Source organism: Candoia aspera, chromosome 5 (genome assembly GCF_035149785.1).
Source record: "Candoia aspera isolate rCanAsp1 chromosome 5, rCanAsp1.hap2, whole genome shotgun sequence".
Taxonomy (NCBI): domain Eukaryota; kingdom Metazoa; phylum Chordata; class Lepidosauria; order Squamata; family Boidae; genus Candoia; species Candoia aspera.
This window is the reverse complement of record NC_086157.1, coordinates 99,275,681-99,292,353: the sequence shown is the minus strand read 5'-3', so window position 1 is coordinate 99,292,353 and position 16,673 is coordinate 99,275,681. Positions and strand designations below refer to the sequence as shown.

The 16,673-nt window shown below is 39.4% G+C and overlaps 1 protein-coding gene across 1 annotated transcript in view; it reads right to left on the bottom strand.

Moving 5' to 3' along the window:
* GUCY1A2 (guanylate cyclase 1 soluble subunit alpha 2) overlaps positions 1-16,673 on the bottom strand; it is a 174,883-nt gene that overhangs the window by 42,732 nt on the left and 115,478 nt on the right. Inside the window, exon 6 of the mRNA XM_063304475.1 lies at positions 12,839-12,982. Within this exon, the coding sequence (XP_063160545.1) occupies positions 12,839-12,982 (144 nt within the window). The remainder of the gene's footprint in view (positions 1-12,838; positions 12,983-16,673) is intronic.

Sequence of the window (16,673 nt, the reverse complement as noted above, 5' to 3'; positions counted from 1 at the left end):
ATTTTTGTTGTCGTTGTTGGAACTGGAGAGTAAGATCATATTATACCAATTCTTTATCAGTTGTTCAAATCACCAGTGTGTTCTTCTGAGTTCACATCAAAATTACTGTTTTGACTTTAAGGCCTCAAATGATTCAGATTCAGGTTCTTTCAGCTATTTGAAAGATTATCTACATAAGAGGAGGGCAAACAAGAGGTCCCACTCTTCCCCCACTAAATCCCTCATCCCACTGTAAGAGGTGATTCTCAGGCCAGACAGAACTGTTATATAAACACTAAGCAGATGGCTCCCACTCTCAAGGACAGGAAGAGAATTGCCAGAAGTCAATTGGATCAAAATGGTGGGAGAAAACCACCTAGAATTGACTGAATATGGCTGAAATGCTTTTGCTTGAATACTTTCTTCTGCATTAGGGCCGAACTTATCTCTTTTCAGCAGTAAAGCAACTTTTATTTAGTTGTGTCTAAGCTTCTACCATCACTGAATGTGGAGTTGAATTTGCGGGGAGTTGATGTCTATTGCCTGGTCAAATCTGATAGCAAAATCAGTCTGTTCTCAATACTATGGGAGAAGAGTCTACTCTCTGGCTCCAAGATTAAACAATGCAGATCTCTTGCAGTCTCAATGACGATGGATCAGGTTGCCATGCTTTGCTCCAATATCATAACCAAGCTGGGATCAGTTAAACACAGATGAACCAGCTAGCCAACAAGTAGGATAGCATCTGCCATTATCACGGGTTGTCATAATTGTCCTGGTCTAAGATCTGGCAGCTCTTGCTGCCTGACAAATATCATTGTAAATTCTGACAGATTGTTTCCCTTCCTTGTTCTCTGGGAATTATGTATGACCCTAAGCTCGAGGTTTTTCCCATAGATTGATCCCATGCAGGATTTACAATCGGCCTAATGAGCGAAGGAGCTGCAAAATGGGCAATTGCCCTTCTGAAGCAGAACAGCCTGGAGTTGGATAACTATGCCAATTTTGTGACACCCCTAAGAGCTCATTCCCAGTGAAGTGAAACAAGTGATCTCCCACTATGAGATACATCACTGTGAGAGTTATTTCTCACATGGATAAGATTGCTGACTGACTCCAGTCAGTAGCACAGTCCCTCTTCAAAACAGAGGCAAGTATCTGGTCTTCTGCCTAGGCTGAGTGGAAGAAAAAGGTAGTTTGCTGCCCTGAAATTACCTCTATAAAAACGTTTTATCGGAAAGTACTCACTGGAAGTTTTATCTTGTAACTTTTACCTTCCTTCTAATAAACACTATTAATCAGAACTCTACCAATCTTCTAGTATTCTAGCCACATTTGTGCAACTTGCAGCTTCTAGATTATCTCCAAAGGCAGCCCCACTTAGAGCTCATTGCAGTAGTTTAACTGGGTTGTGATCAAGGCAAGAGTCACAGAATCAGGGCACCCTGGTTCAGGTAGGGTCATAACTCTCTGACCATGGCTTCTGCCTGCAAATGAGTAGGGTCCAGGAGGAAACCTAAGCCATTAGCTAATTCTTTTGAAGAAACATGACTCCATCCAAAGTAACTATTGGGACCGATATCACTGGATTGCCCAGATATTGATGACCAGTCACTCTGTCTTAGTAGGATTTAATCTGACCTTATTTTGCCCTATCCAGATCTCCACAGCCTCTAGGTATCAGTCTAAGACTTCCAAAACAGCTCCAGCTTGGCCTGGGGTGATAATATATAATTCAGCATTGTCAGAATACTAGTGACATCTTACTCCAAACGGAAGGATAAACTCTGCCAGTGGTTTAACTTAACATAGGAGCACAAAGCTCTGAAAGATACCTCATTGGAGCCACCCACTCAACTAGGAGCAGAACCACTGTAAAATGGCCCCCCCAATTCCCAGCCCTTGTAGGTGGTCCAGAAGGATGCCATGATCAAAGGTATTAATAGCTTTTAATAGGACCAAGAGAGATGCATTCTCCTCAACCATGTTTTGATGAAGGTCATTCACTGGAGCCACAACCATGGTAGGGGTACAGATAATCTGTTTCCTCTAGGATCCCTTTGCTTATAATTACAGTTTGTCTTCTATTCAAGTACTGCTATTTCAGACTATCTATGGTTAACATACAAATCTTTTGCCAAATGCTTCCCAACTTTCCCCTATTCTAGAGGCCCCCTGTTTTCTCCAGGAATTGCAGCCTCTCAGTACCTTGTCAAATATCAAGCCAAGGCCTCAAAAAACAAACAAACTACTGACCACAATTTCCAGAATGCTCCCCCCCGCTCCCCATTATTACAGAACATCACATTTGGCTTTCTATAACTGCTGCATAACTATCAAAAAAGCTAAATGCTACCTTTTTTTGGATCATTTCCCACACTTGCAGAGATGAATCCTGTAGCCTTCACCTGCAACTTCAAGCCACACTAAAGCCACACTTTTCTGCCCTTCTGACTCTGAAGGGCAGAGTAGTAACTGCTAAAAATCCATTGACTCAAAATGAAGGAAAAAGAGACCTAGGATTAAAACCCTGGGCTGATTTCTATGTTCTTACAGGGTGCAGATCTTCTGCATATAATTGACATGTTTCTTCTCTGTAATAATGGAACTTATTTACTTGTGCCAAGTCTGGGAAGCTTCTGCTGTTACTGAATATGGGATTGAGTTTCCAAGGAGTCAATATTTATTGCTCTGCCTGGTGAAATCTGACACTCACAGCATTCAGCAGCCCTTCCACACTGAAAATAATTTTAAAAACATGGCCTCAATCAACAAATATTGCCCCTTAGGAACATGTCTTATGTTCAAATAAACCAAGGCCATTCTTGATGGATTTCCTTTACAATCTGCAAGGTTGTAGGATGCTAGGGAGAAGGTTTTCTCAGTGGCAACCCCTGCCCTATGGAATTCCCCCCCCTCCAAAAAAAGGGCAAGCTTTTTGTCTTATTCTTTTAGAAGTATTAAGCCAAACGGTCTACTGAAAATAGGCTACTTTTTAAATTACATATGCTATTGGGTTGTTAAGTGTTCAGTTTTTTTTTATTTGCTCACTCTTATTAAATTAGCACATGCATGATGTTTATGACATAGATGTTATTTATTTTAAGTTCTCATGGGAAGACTTCAACCCCTAAAGTCAGCTAAGAAACACATGTGATAAATAAATAAAATGCAAATGAAAGGAACCTACCTCTAGATGCAGAAGCAAATGCACATTGCAATTACTAAAGGAAGATGAAGGAAGTGTGCTTTTGGGCTCTAAAGCCAATGCATCATCTTGTCCTTCTGTAGGGATCGTACATCTCAGGACCTTCTCCCACATGGTGCTGTGATTTAATAGCATCTCTGACCCTGAGTAAATAAATGCCTTTGCTTCCATCATAGACAGGGCTGTTATTTGTTTTTCTCTGTGCCCTTTTTCTTTCATGAAATCCCAAAGACAATCAGGGAGCTTCTCCTTTCAGTACTAACACTTCATCTTTTGTAAATAAATATCTTTTGTAAATAAAAAGCAAATCAAAAGACAGAGGCATCAAGCAAATCTTTCAAGCAGCTACAACTTTAAGGCAAATACTGATTCTGCAGTAGTGGGAATACAAGGCAGCTGTTGTGTAAACAAACTGGGGAAGCATGCAGAGTGTGGCTTCTGGAATTCTTGCCAACCGCATTATCAGCCGGGGCAATAGCAGCCATTTGTACTTTTCTGTGTAAAGAAGTATTGTGTTGTGTCCATGTGTCTGTGTCTGTGTTTTTTTCCCCTAGTTTTTCCCTCATATTGCATCTATGTTTGTATGTATGGGTGCTCTGGGTAACATGATTGGGAGGTAGGATAGCTTAGAACTGAGAAGTCAACAACATTTTGAGGGGCTGCACAACTGCTTCTCCTATCAGGATGCATTTTTCAGGATTTTTTTAACTTTCAGGATTTGTGACTGATCTGCCTCATTTGCACACATAATCTTTGGACAGGTTCTCTTCCACTCTCTCAATAAGGTCTTATTCTATATACTTTTTGAGAGTTTATTGTGGTGATGGATATACAAATGAAGAGAGAGAGTCCCAAGCCCTTTTAATTTTTTTTTCTCCAACCTTCTGCTGGAAAGAATAAAAAACATGTTACCACCCCCAGGACTGGCAAGGCTGCTTTGTTTAATCTACTGATTTTCAAACTATACAAGGCCTTCAGAACTCTCTGTCAGGAATTCCTTATCAAGGGATCTTCAGTTAAAAGATAATGCTGTGTAAATGCGCTTCACCACCTCCAATTGCTTGGAAATATATTTGAGATTTCCCCAAACCTGATGATCCTATTAGTAAATGATGCCTACTACACAGTCAGAAGAATTACCTTAAGTATAAAGTCCAACAGGCAGGCAGCTGTCTGTAATTCTTACATACCATTAATTATTTCCTACACTAGCAAAGAAGGAAAAATGGCTGAAGGTGTGTGAGACATGTTGGTCATCTCAGACTAGATCTGAATAGGTACAAGGATGGCCCAGAAAGGGATACAATTTTTGATAGGGGGATGATTGTGCTTTGACCTCCTTTAGCATTAATATGAAAAAAGAAGAACAGCATTCAAAAAATTATTTGTATCTCAAAAGGCAGGTCACAAGGAAAATGTTTCCTAAAGGAAGAAACCATACCAATCACAACCTAATTACATTTAATTAAGGATTCAACCTGTTGTTTTAAGTGGGAAGGAAACAAAGGAGCACAAAACTACTGGTCTGCCTGCAGAAGGGTTCAGTGTAATCAAAATTCTTGCATATTTAAGCCATGATTGATCTGAACAAAAGTGCCTCTTGCTAACTTTGTGTCCCTGTTTCTGTGAGATGTACACCACCAGCCATATTCAATCCAGTTACATCCAGAAAAAAAAAGAGCAAAAAAAAATCCCATTATATATCTATATCATTTAGGCATTAACAACATAAATCATGCTCTTTGAACAAATGTGTACTTTTTTTTTTTTTGACAATAGTGTTAGTTCATGAAAAAACAAATAATTCTTCATTTGAAGCCAGCCTTTCTGAAATAGGCCCTTTTTTTCCTGGTAGCTTTTAGGGAATAATTTAGAAATTATAAAGGAGGGGAGAGAGAGTGAAAAAAGAAAGGGGAGCAAGAAGTTGCTAGGATACGATGGTGCTATCAAGAAAGATTTCCAAATACCAGGGAAGGAATTATCAACAGAAAGCATGAGCTCTGCTTTTCTGGAGAAGAATTTGTTTGGCTAAACTGTACACAGCTCAAGTGATTTAAGCTTCCACTTCTCCAGCAGGAACAAACATCCAACATGTGAAATTCAAGGTAATAAATAAGATTGCTCTAATGTAAAAAATGAATCTGTATCTTCTCATTTTACATCTTACACTGTACATTTAAATGAGTGGACAACAACTTGTGGTATTCAGCAGCTACACAAGACTAGAGAGGGTTGCCACCAAAGTTTTACACAGTGAAAAATTCAAAGTGATATCGGAAAATGTGCTGAAATCCTAGGTAACACAACAGGCAGTTCCAGCACACCTGGAAAAGATCCAAAACTTTTGAAAAAGGATCTGTGCCACACTTTTAAATGCTTATCAAAACAAACAGAGAAACAAAAAAACCAGAGAAAGGCATTTCTCAGCCACCTTGTCATACTGTAAATCACTAGTTCTGTTCCAAACTTTGCATTTTTTGAGGGGAATGAGAGATGCAAGTCACAATTCTGTGGGTGTAAAATACATTCTCCTCTACCTTGATTCCAGGCAGACTTCATTTTAATTCCTAACGGGCACACCGTTTTAGTAACTACCAAAACAGGTGAATTAGTTTCAACAAAACCTGTGAGGGAAGGTCAGCAAACTAGAACCCTGGGTCTCATAGCATCCACAAAGCTACTAAATAATATTCAAGGAAACCCAAAATATATCTGTCTGTCTAAAATAAAAATGCCCCAAACCCATTATTTTGGATGTTGAGGTCTCACATAAGATGTGAAAATGTGCACTGCCTGCCACCTGAATAGTTTCTCAAAATGGATGGATACATGAGTCTTTGAAGTAGGTGGTATAGAAATATTAAATATTAGAATCTGTATTTGAAACAGAATTATTATCATTATTTTCACTCCTGAAGGGGACTTCTATAGTTTGGAACTTCTCACTAGATATAGTGTACTTTTTCAGGTTTACAGAGTTATCCTACATGTTCTACTAAGAAGCAAACCACTCTGAAATCAGTAAGACTTACTCTCTAGTAAGGAAAACTTTACTTTTAGATCCAATGCTGGTAGTAACCCCTAACCAATATTGGTTGACCTTGAGAAAACAAGAAAGGTTGGACCTGATTAGATGGAAACTGTCCAGGAAATACCCAGGCTCTAAACTAGACTGAGAACTGAGAATATCTTAGAAGGAGGCATTGGCAAACTATTTTTGCACTGTTTTCCTCAAAATTAAAAGGATGTGTCCTGAAAACGATATGTCCTTAGGGTCACCAGAAGTTGAGCTCTGCTCAAGGGATTTTTTATCTTTTCAGCTGAAAATAGGATTGCAGTATCCATTTTTTATGGCATCAGAATTTTTGATAATCTTTTGATGCAAGATTATTTTGGTACCCCTGTTGTGAGCACTCAGTTTGTTTATAAGCAGAATGTCAGATGACCATATTAGGATGGATGTAATGAATTCAGCAGCCATTTATTTGTTTACATTCAAAAGTCAAGCCAAGCCCTAACTATCCAACTGCAAACTTAAAATGTAAACAGCACTCTTACTGGAGTATCATGTTACGATTCTCTGAGTGTGATTCTCCTGGGGACCTCTTCCCTTGGTGGGAAATGTATGTGCAATGTCATTCTCCTCTCCAGAGATGCTGGGAACTCTATTCCCAGATCCAATCCCAGCATGAAAAGAAGCTGCACTGGATATCCTACAGCTCCTTCTCTTCTGCCTTCTCTGGAATAAAGGAAATTTAATAGGAGACAAAAGAAACTGTCCTGCTAGATACTTGGTCTATGTTTTCCCTAATCAGCACTAACATTACCAAGAGACCTTGACACAGTGCCCAAGATTTGGAGTGGGAATGATAGCAGTTGCTAAGGTTAGAACTTTGGAGCCCACTCTGTATAGCAAATTCCCTCATATCTGGGATCAAGAATGCTACAGCATTTTAGTAGACATGAATCATCAACAGAAAGTGGCTTGGAAATATATGCTATATAATAAGAACTTAAGAAGATCTGCAAGGCTGGATCAGGCTATAGATCCATCTAGGCATAATAGCCACTAAATGGATTTGGGAAGCTCACAAGCCCAGCCTGCAGGGTGATATTCCCTTTCCACTGTCACTTTCCAGTAAACAGTATATAAGGCATGCTGCCTATGATTCAAGAGCCACTAGTACTAGTAGCCACTGAAAATTTGATCCTCTATGAACAGAGTCTCCTTTGAAAGCCATTCAAATTGACTACCATTACTGCAACAGCTGGCAAGAATGCTTCAGTATCATTACGTGGCATGTGAAAAGCTATTTAAATCTGCCACTCCTGAAACCTCTTAATTTAATTTAAGTGAATGTCTGCAAGTTTCAGAATTGTGAGAGAAGGAGGAAAACCTCTTTCTCTCCAAATTATCAGTTAAGACTCATAGTTTGAAGCACAGCCTATGCCCTCCAAGCCAAAAATCTAAGTCTGATCCTCAAGTCTCCAATAAAAAGGTTTGCAGATAACTTAAAAGAGCCATTACTGATAAAAGCATGTAGTGCCTCATAAATGATTGGAGAGTCAGATTAAAGACTGAGATAGTCTTCCAGAAAACTGGAATGATACACCTGAAAGGCCACCTCTGCCTTTATTTATGACACATACTGACCACTGGAATATTCAGAAACCTTAATGCAAAAATTGTCTTCCTTTGCACTGTGTGTGTGTGCGCGTGGGTGGGTAGGTGCCTTTGAGTCAGTGCTGACTCCTGGTGGCTGCCTGGACAGGTCCCTGCAGCATTCTTCACAAGATTTCAGAAGTGGTTTGCTATTGCCTTCTTCCTAGGGCTGAAAGAGAGTGACTGGCCCAAGGACGCCCAGCTGGCTTCATGCCCAAGGAGGGACTAGAACTCCCGGTCTCCTGGTTTCTAGCATGGTGCCTTAACCACTGCACCAAACTGCACTACAATACCTTATACTTGTCAAAAAATTGAGTTATCTTTTCACCTTTAGGCTTGGTTTTATCATAAACTAAAGTTATACCGTACCTTCACATCCAATTCCCTCTCTCGACAACTGAAAAGAAGCTTTCGCAAGCTTCCCAGGGATCTACTATCCCCCCAAAAATCAATATCAAAAAGGTGGCCAAGTAGAATTGGGAAGTCTGGTTTCAAGGTCACCTTAGGAAATTTCCTGGCTATTGAGCTGCCTTCCCTAAAGATTCCTCCCTCTCTCCTCCTCTTCTTTAATATTTCTGCAATTAAAAAACCCCACACAATTCTGATACTGCATCTGCACATGCTGAAGTTCTCTTATAACATTCCCACCACACTGAGAGCAACAGCACAGCAGTAGATATTGACAGCTTCTGCTCTCCAGATGGGTTCTCACATAGTGCCCCAAGCCTCAACACTACCTGAAGTACAGTTCACAGAAACTCAGAGTGGGTGGAAAGTGTAAATGCCTTTTGCTACACCATCCCTATAAGTGGCAGGGGGAAATTAGGAGATAACTTCTGTGTGGGCAAAGGCCATGTGCCAATATTTATGCTTCGGGCCATCTTTTAAACAGGCTGGAAAACAGCAGCCCAAAATACCTTTAATCCTGGAGAATATAATAAATGAAATGGAACTCTGAAGGCCAACATTTAGGGATTTCCTGCTGCAGCATTACCTCTACCTTACAGCTTTCTGAATTTTTTGCTACTGGACAAAGAAAAAATAAATGGCAGAAGCCAGACAAAGTGTAAGCATTTGTAATATCACCCATTTAAATTTACTTTAACTTTCTTATTGATATCAGTGGGACTTTAAAGAATTTGCTTAGCCCAAACAGCATCTTGATGCATTGTTGAGCAATGCTGAAGAAAATTCAATGTCAACGGAAAACTTAACATTCAATCAGATTGCCATAAGGACATATAAATTTAATTTAAAAAATAAATTAATTTAAAAAGGGCCAGCTATTGAAAGCTTCTCAAATAACATTACTGGCTCTCCTGAACCAATAGTAATACTGATGTATGTATGTATGTATTTATTTATTTTTTAAATTTCCTATCCCTCATTAGTTTTATAAATAACTCAAGGCGGCAAACATACCTAATACTCCTTCCTCCTCCTATTTTCTGCACAACAACCCTGTGAGGTGAGTTGGGCTGAGAGAGATTGACTGGCCCAAGGTCACCCAGCCAGCTTTCATGCCGAAGGCGGCACTAGAACTCACAGCATCCTGGTTTCTAGCCTGGTGCCTTAACCACTAGACCAAACTGGCTCTAGTGTTATAGATACGTTATAGTGTTGTAGATATGAACAACTACAAGAGATTTTAATTTTTCAGTCAATTCTCAGACAAAATAGCCAACAATGTGATCTTAACAATTAAACTACTTTTATAGTACAACACAGAAGTTCATTACTAGATGTCACAGGCAAGCAATTTCAGCTTACACAGTTATGAGAAATTAGGTCCCTAAAGACAACTAGCAAAGGAAATCATCCATCTGTAAAAGTAACCTTGTGTGCAGGTGCAGCCAATGCTGATATAAATCTGAGTACATAGTTTCACTGATACTGAGAGTCATCATGAGCCACGCTGTTAGCTAAATATGGATGAGGATGTTTTGGCACCAATAATCACACACTGTTAAAGCAATGTGTATATATGGGATTCCTATCTCTTCTTTTCTGTCAGTTTTGCTAAAACAAAAAGATCAAAAGCTTGAGGAAAAGAGGTAAACATCTGCATTTCCAGTTTTTATCATTATTACAAACCTTTCTAGGAGATGCATTTGAAAGAACACTAAACAGCAGCCTTTCCTTATATTTGGAGAATGCAAAGGCAATGTTTATGTGGGAAGGAAATAATGTTTTTGGATTATCTTTCTATGTGTCTAGAAACATTATTTTTTTTAAAACGACATTTACTGCAAGACAAAGGTGACAACACGTTTGAAATCAAACATTGTAAACTAATAAAAAAATTGTGCCATAAACCAATTTTCAACTATTTATTTATTTAGTCTCCTATTTTGAAATCCAGCACAGAAAGTTCCCCAGTGGCCAGTCATCAGTTGATCCTTCCTTTCTGTATTTCTTATTATGACCCCATACTGTAGTGCAGAATAATCTCTCTGGAAAGATATTCAACATGCTATTCCCTTTTAGGGCGAGCAACATTATGCAAAGTACAGAAAGAGTGTACAAAACAGTTGTCAGCCCTTTAAGGTAGTCCAGACCAGGAAACCAAAACCATGAATAGTAATACTACTTTTATTATAAGGTTACTGGAACTGATTTTTGCAAGTCTGAATGTGCTTCTCCCCTCCCTGCCTTTATGTTCCAGGGAACTAGGGAGGGTAAATGCTGAGATGCTTTCTCTACCCGCTTTCCTGCTTTGGACTCAATATTTCTCTTATCAGACCATATCCTATTTCTCAAGATTATTCTCACAGCCCATTACATCAATATGCCAAAGAAAATAAAGGAATGAGATAATAAAAGGAAATACAATTAAATTTACTTTACAGCTATATCATTCTTTACAACCCTCTGTAAGAGGCCCAGAGTCTTCTGGAGTAGGCAGCCATAATAAAATGAATAAAATAAATAATCTGCTAGGGACTGTCAAAAAAGTCAATACACAATCAAAGCCCTTTTATTTACCCCCTCCATATTTTTCTGTCCTTGAAGACCATCCTTGTTCCCACCCATACACCCACTTCATTCATTGCCTTTTGTTCTTTACTGAAGAAGTTACATTAATGTCAAGATCCAGCTATTAAGTCTCTTTTACTGAATGAAGTATTAATATTTTTTTTTAAAAAAGGAAGAGCTGAGAATTATTTGTACCATGTATGATGCAAGTTCATTAATGCATTTAAACTTTATCTGTATTTTAGTGTATCTTATAAGATCTTGATAGCAAAACCTAAAACCTTAAATAATACGTTAAATTACATATTATTACTCAGTTGATTAAGAGATTCATAAAATTTAGCACTGATTATATAGGATTAGACTCTTGTTATAGCCTTGAGTTTTAGGTTGGGCTAATAATTGCCTTACCTCTCCCAGCCATCCCCACCTTCCTTCTGGGAAAATCCATTCAGTTTACAATTTCACAGTAAAATATCTTGTTTACATATACTTAAAACTGCATACTTAAATCTTCTTCAAATTAAGTGTGACATCATCAACCCAACCTTTAGTATTAGAGACAATTAGTAACACTAACATCCAGTATCAGTTCTTTTTAAATGGTGAACTATTGCATGAAAATATGTTTATGCCATCAAGGACAGCAAGGAGATAAAATTCTTCAAATGGTACAAGAGCAATAACTTGTTATTAGGAGACATTTTTAACAAAGTAAAAACCCTAAGAGAAAATAAAGATAATAAAGAATAGTAAATAGTGAAAAATGAAAATAGAAAAAGAAATAGAAATAGAAATAAAAAAGAAAAAGACAGTTTATAAAGCAGCAGTTTCTGATCTTCTTGACAGCAGTTATAGATACATTTTTACTTTGTCCTCTTTTTCTAAGGTGACGTTATAATTTCCTTCTTTCCATAAGCTACCCTTTCTAATCTTCAAACCCATATATCACCATTCATTTTTCTTTTTTTTCAGCAAACCCCCCATAAGGGATTTTCAATCACTAATAAATGTAGTTGTTGATTGTTCTCTAATCAAACAGGTTAATTTTGCCATCTCTGCTAGTTCTATCATCTTCACCAACCATTCCTCCATTGTGGGTATTTCAAAGGCTTTCCATTTTTGCACATATAATAGTCTCGCAACAGTAATCATATATAAAAATAATCTGCTATGGCTCTTTTCTAATTGACTGTCCATTAATCCCAGCAAGAAAAATTCTGGTTTCAGTTGAATATTGATCTTTAATATTCTTTGTATCATTATATGTATTTGAACCCAGAAATTTTTGGCTTTTTTACACATCTACCAAGCATGATAAAATGACCCTTCATGTTGTCCACTTTTCCAACATAAATTTGAAGTATCCCTTTCTCATCTGACATTACATATCAAGCAACTATGTTTTCAGATCTTTGACCACAGACATCAAACCTAAAGCTGGCCAGAATTTTGGCCATTTCTCTTCCATTTCTGAGGTGGGATGAAGTTGAAGTAAACTAAGTGCATCAAGTTCATTGGAGGCTTGATCTTCCATGTTACTTATTATTTTGCCTCTTCTCCTCAAATGCACCCACAATGGGAAAATCACATTCCTTTTTTGCTGCTGAATATCTAAGGCCTCAGGGGACCTCAGGGGACTCCAGTTATCTCTCTCTCTCTCTCTCACACACACACACACAAAAGCCAAGAGGCCACATGTTGCCTGTGGATGATGGGTCTAGGAAGCTGAGACAGTATGATGGAATCCAGCTCCTACTCCCACAGTAGCCAATCAGAAGCCCACAAACAAAATGTAACAATCCTCTCAACCTCTTGCCAGCTCCTCACCAGTGCCTGAGTAACTAATTAAGTGGGATATTGTCCCAGGACAATCACCCCCAACCCCCATAACCTACCACTCACCTCTCATACCAAGACTCTGACTTTAACCACATTATTCACTATGTTAGCAAGCACGGGCTGCCCTTTCACTTCATTAAATTGCTGCAAGGACATAGAAAAGAAGGTACCTTAATTGGTCTTCCATCCGGTGTGAGCACCTCCTCTGACAGCTCCATCATCTTCAGGGCCATCAGGGCAATTGGCTTTGCATGGTTCAGGTTCTGCCTGTGAAGCCCTGCCGCCACGCAGTAGGCATCACCTATTGTTTCCACCTGCAGCAATCAGACAAATCAAATGCAAACATGTTAAGGTTTCCCTACTAACAGATTAAGCTACTATTATATCTAATCATTTGGCCGGGTGAAAGGTTGCAAGTGATTGTCTCCTCTCACGTGCTTCATGCAAATAGCCTGGGGGAGGGGAGAATCCTGCCCGGACTTGTCTTCTTCACTTCTTCTTTTTTCTCTCACTGGAAATGTAGCTCAGCAAGGCTTGCTCCAAAAAGGGAGCTAGGTCCTTTAAATGTTTTGCTTTTGTTTTTGTTTTCTGTAAATAAATTATTTTTATAGAAATGCTTGGTGTGTGACTTTTTTGACCTCTCCTGGGCTAAAGGCTTTCCCAGCATTCTGCAACAGGTTATGTGCCCAGTAAACAACGCAATAAAACCCAGAGAGAAAAGAGAGGTCAGCTCCACACCTCGTGCACAATTTAAAGGCAGGTAGCAAAGACCTGTGAAGATTTTCTTTGGAGCCACCTGGAGATTTTCCAGCAACTGCCGGTCTGCAGGACTTAGAAGCTAGCTGAGGTGACTTGCAAAAGAAGGAAGAAGCCATGGCTACCTCCCAGTCCTCAGCGATGCCTCTGGAGCGCCTATCAGAGACCAACTATTTGAATTGGGCCCTGAAGATGGAAATGTATCTTCGCAGAGAGGATCTTTGGCTGCCAATTGGTGAGCAAACCCCCCAAAATCCCAATGCTGAATGGCTGAGAAAGGATGAGCGGGCTAGAGCCACCATTATCTTGGGAGTTGAGGACAATCAGCTAGTCCACGTGCGAGGCATGCAGTCTGCAAAGCAACTTTGGGACGCTTTGAGAGACTTATATGTAAAGGCAACAGCAGGGAGTAAAGTTACTCTGACGAAAAAGCTGTACAGAGCCTACCTTGCAGAAGGAGATAGCCTTCCTGAGCACCTGCATTATATTCAGCAGCTGTTTGTTGAGTTGCAGGAGAGAGGAATGGAATTTACACCTCTCACAAAATCCTATATCCTCCTGTCCTCACTAAATGCAACATGGGACACGCTGATTTGTACCCTGGAGGCTATGCCTGAAGCAGACCTCACCCCATCGTATGTTACACAGCGCTTACTCGCTGAATGGGAGAAGAGAGAGGAAAGATCCCCCCCCATCTCTTCTGGAAAGCTGCAAGACCAGAAAATGAGGGAAAAGAAGGGAAAGGAACCTGAGGCCACAGCACTAGCAAGCCAGCGATGCTTCACTTGTGGTTCAGCTGGACATTTGCAAAGAGACTGTGCCATGAGACCCAAGAGTAGAAAGACAGAGCAGAAGAACACAAGGGCAACACAGAAGAAGGCTCTTCAGACAACCCAAATTGCACAGGTTGCTGAGAAGGGTAATTCTGATGTATGGGTGTTAGATTCTGGGGCCAATTGTCATTTATGTAATTGTAAAAGCTCTTTTGTGTCACTGTCTAAAACTAAAAGACAAAGTGTATCTTTGGCTGATGGGTCTGTGACCAAAATTATGGGACAAGGTGACTTGTATTTATCCTGCTTAGGAGAAACTGTAAAAGGTGTGTTGTATGTGCCAAATTTACAATCAAACCTTTTATCTGTGGCACAATTGGCTGCAACAGGGTATATCATAACATTTAAGAAAAATGGTTGTGAGATACGTAAAAATGGGAAATTGTGTGCTACTGGTATGTTAAAAGACTCCTTGTACATTGTGCAAAATGCAAGGAAGCCAAGCTGCAAGGCTGCAGTTGGCAACACACCATATCATGACCAATGTGTACACCTGATGCACAGGAGACTTGGTCATGCTAATTACAAGTATATAGCACAAATGCCACAGCTGTGTGCTGACCTAAAGATAAAACCCTGTGATAAATACTTAGATTGTGTAGTTTGCAAAGAATGCAAAACACTAAAAGCTCCTGTGAGTAAGCACAGTGACAGAGTTACAACTAGACCTTTGGAAATTGTACACTCTGATATTATTGGTCCTTTTGCTCCAAGTCTTGGACAAGCAAGGTATGCAATGACCATCATTGATGATTTCTCAAGATACACATTTATCTACATCTTAAAACATAAAGATGAGGCATTTGAGAAATTTAAAAGTTTTGTGACATGGGCAAATGGAAAATTCCCTAGGCCTGTATCTGCACTCCAATGTGATAGAGGAGGAGAATACCTTTCTCACAAATTCAGAAGGTTCCTAGTGGAAAAAGGGATAGAACAAATTCTTTCTAACCCGTACACCCCTCAGCAAAATGGTGTTGCTGAAAGAAAGGGCAGAACCTTGCAAAATGCGATGGAATGCATGTTAAAAGATTCACGATTATGTTTTAAGTTCTGGGGAGAAGCTTTATCGACTGCTTGTTATGTTCAGAACAGGTTGTATAACTCTATGATTCAGGACACTCCATTCCATTTGTTTTATGGTGTGAAACCAAAGGTAAGCCATCTTAGAGTGTTTGGTAGCACTGCATGGGTTCACATTCCAAAACAACAGAGAAGGAAAGGAGGCCCCACAACAAAGAAAGCCATCTTTGTTGGCTATGAACAAAGCCAGAGGAGCTACAGGTTCATAATGGGAGAGAAATTAATAATTAGCAAAAGCGCTTCTTTTGCTGAACAAAACTGGGGGAGATTAAATTCTAGCTCTCCAGTTGAACTGACCACCACAAGAGAACAGCAAGGACTTGCTGATGGTGATCTTTTGCCTGATGAGGACATTAAACCAGAAAAGCAAATTGAAGATCTGTCTGATGAGATAGATGCTTCTCAGGAAAGTGATAGGAGTCAAAATTTAAGCCCTGTATTACCTCGCAGATCTCAGAGGAGTAATAAAGGCGTTCCTCCATCACGTTTTCAGGCTGAAACAGTAAAGGCTTTTCACATATTCACAGAACCTGAGTCTTTAGAACAAGTGAATGCTTTACCACCTGAGATTGCACAAAATTGGCATTCTGCCATGCAACAGGAATTAGCATCCTTGAAAGAAAATAAAACATGGAAACTGGTAAATCTACCTCCCAATGAACGCTGTCTGGGTTGTAGGTGGGTTTTCAAACTGAAAAGGGATGCTGATGGCAAAATCCAAAAATATAAAGCAAGGTTGGTTGCAAAAGGGTTCACTCAAAGGAAAGATTTAGACTTTGACAAGACTTTTGCACCAGTTACTAAAGGTGAATCAATTAGATTACTGTTAAAAGTTGCTGCACTCAAGGGAATGTCAGTTAACCACTATGACATTCAAACTGCATTTCTCTATGGTGATTTAGACCACAGATTATACATGCAGCAACCCCCTGGCTATGAAAAAGGGGAGAATCTAGTCTGTGAACTGCAGAAGTCAATCTATGGGTTAAAACAAGCTGCTAGATCCTGGAACCAAAAAGTAGATGAAAAACTGCAGAATTTTGGTTTTGAAAAAAGGAAAAGCAGATCCCTGTGTATATATGAAGAAGGACAAACAAGGCTGTATGTATCTGTGCATTTATGTTGATGATTTGCTGCTATTCACATCAACAGAAAAACAAAGGCTTGATTTTGAAGCCTGCATAAAAAGCCATTTCATATTAAAAAGCCTTGGAGTTGTGACCAATTACCTAGGTTTGGAAAAACACAGGAAGAAGAATGGTAGCTTTCTGTTGAACCAAAGGGGAGATAATGGTAATGTGAATGGAAAGACATATAAAGTCAGAGAAGATTG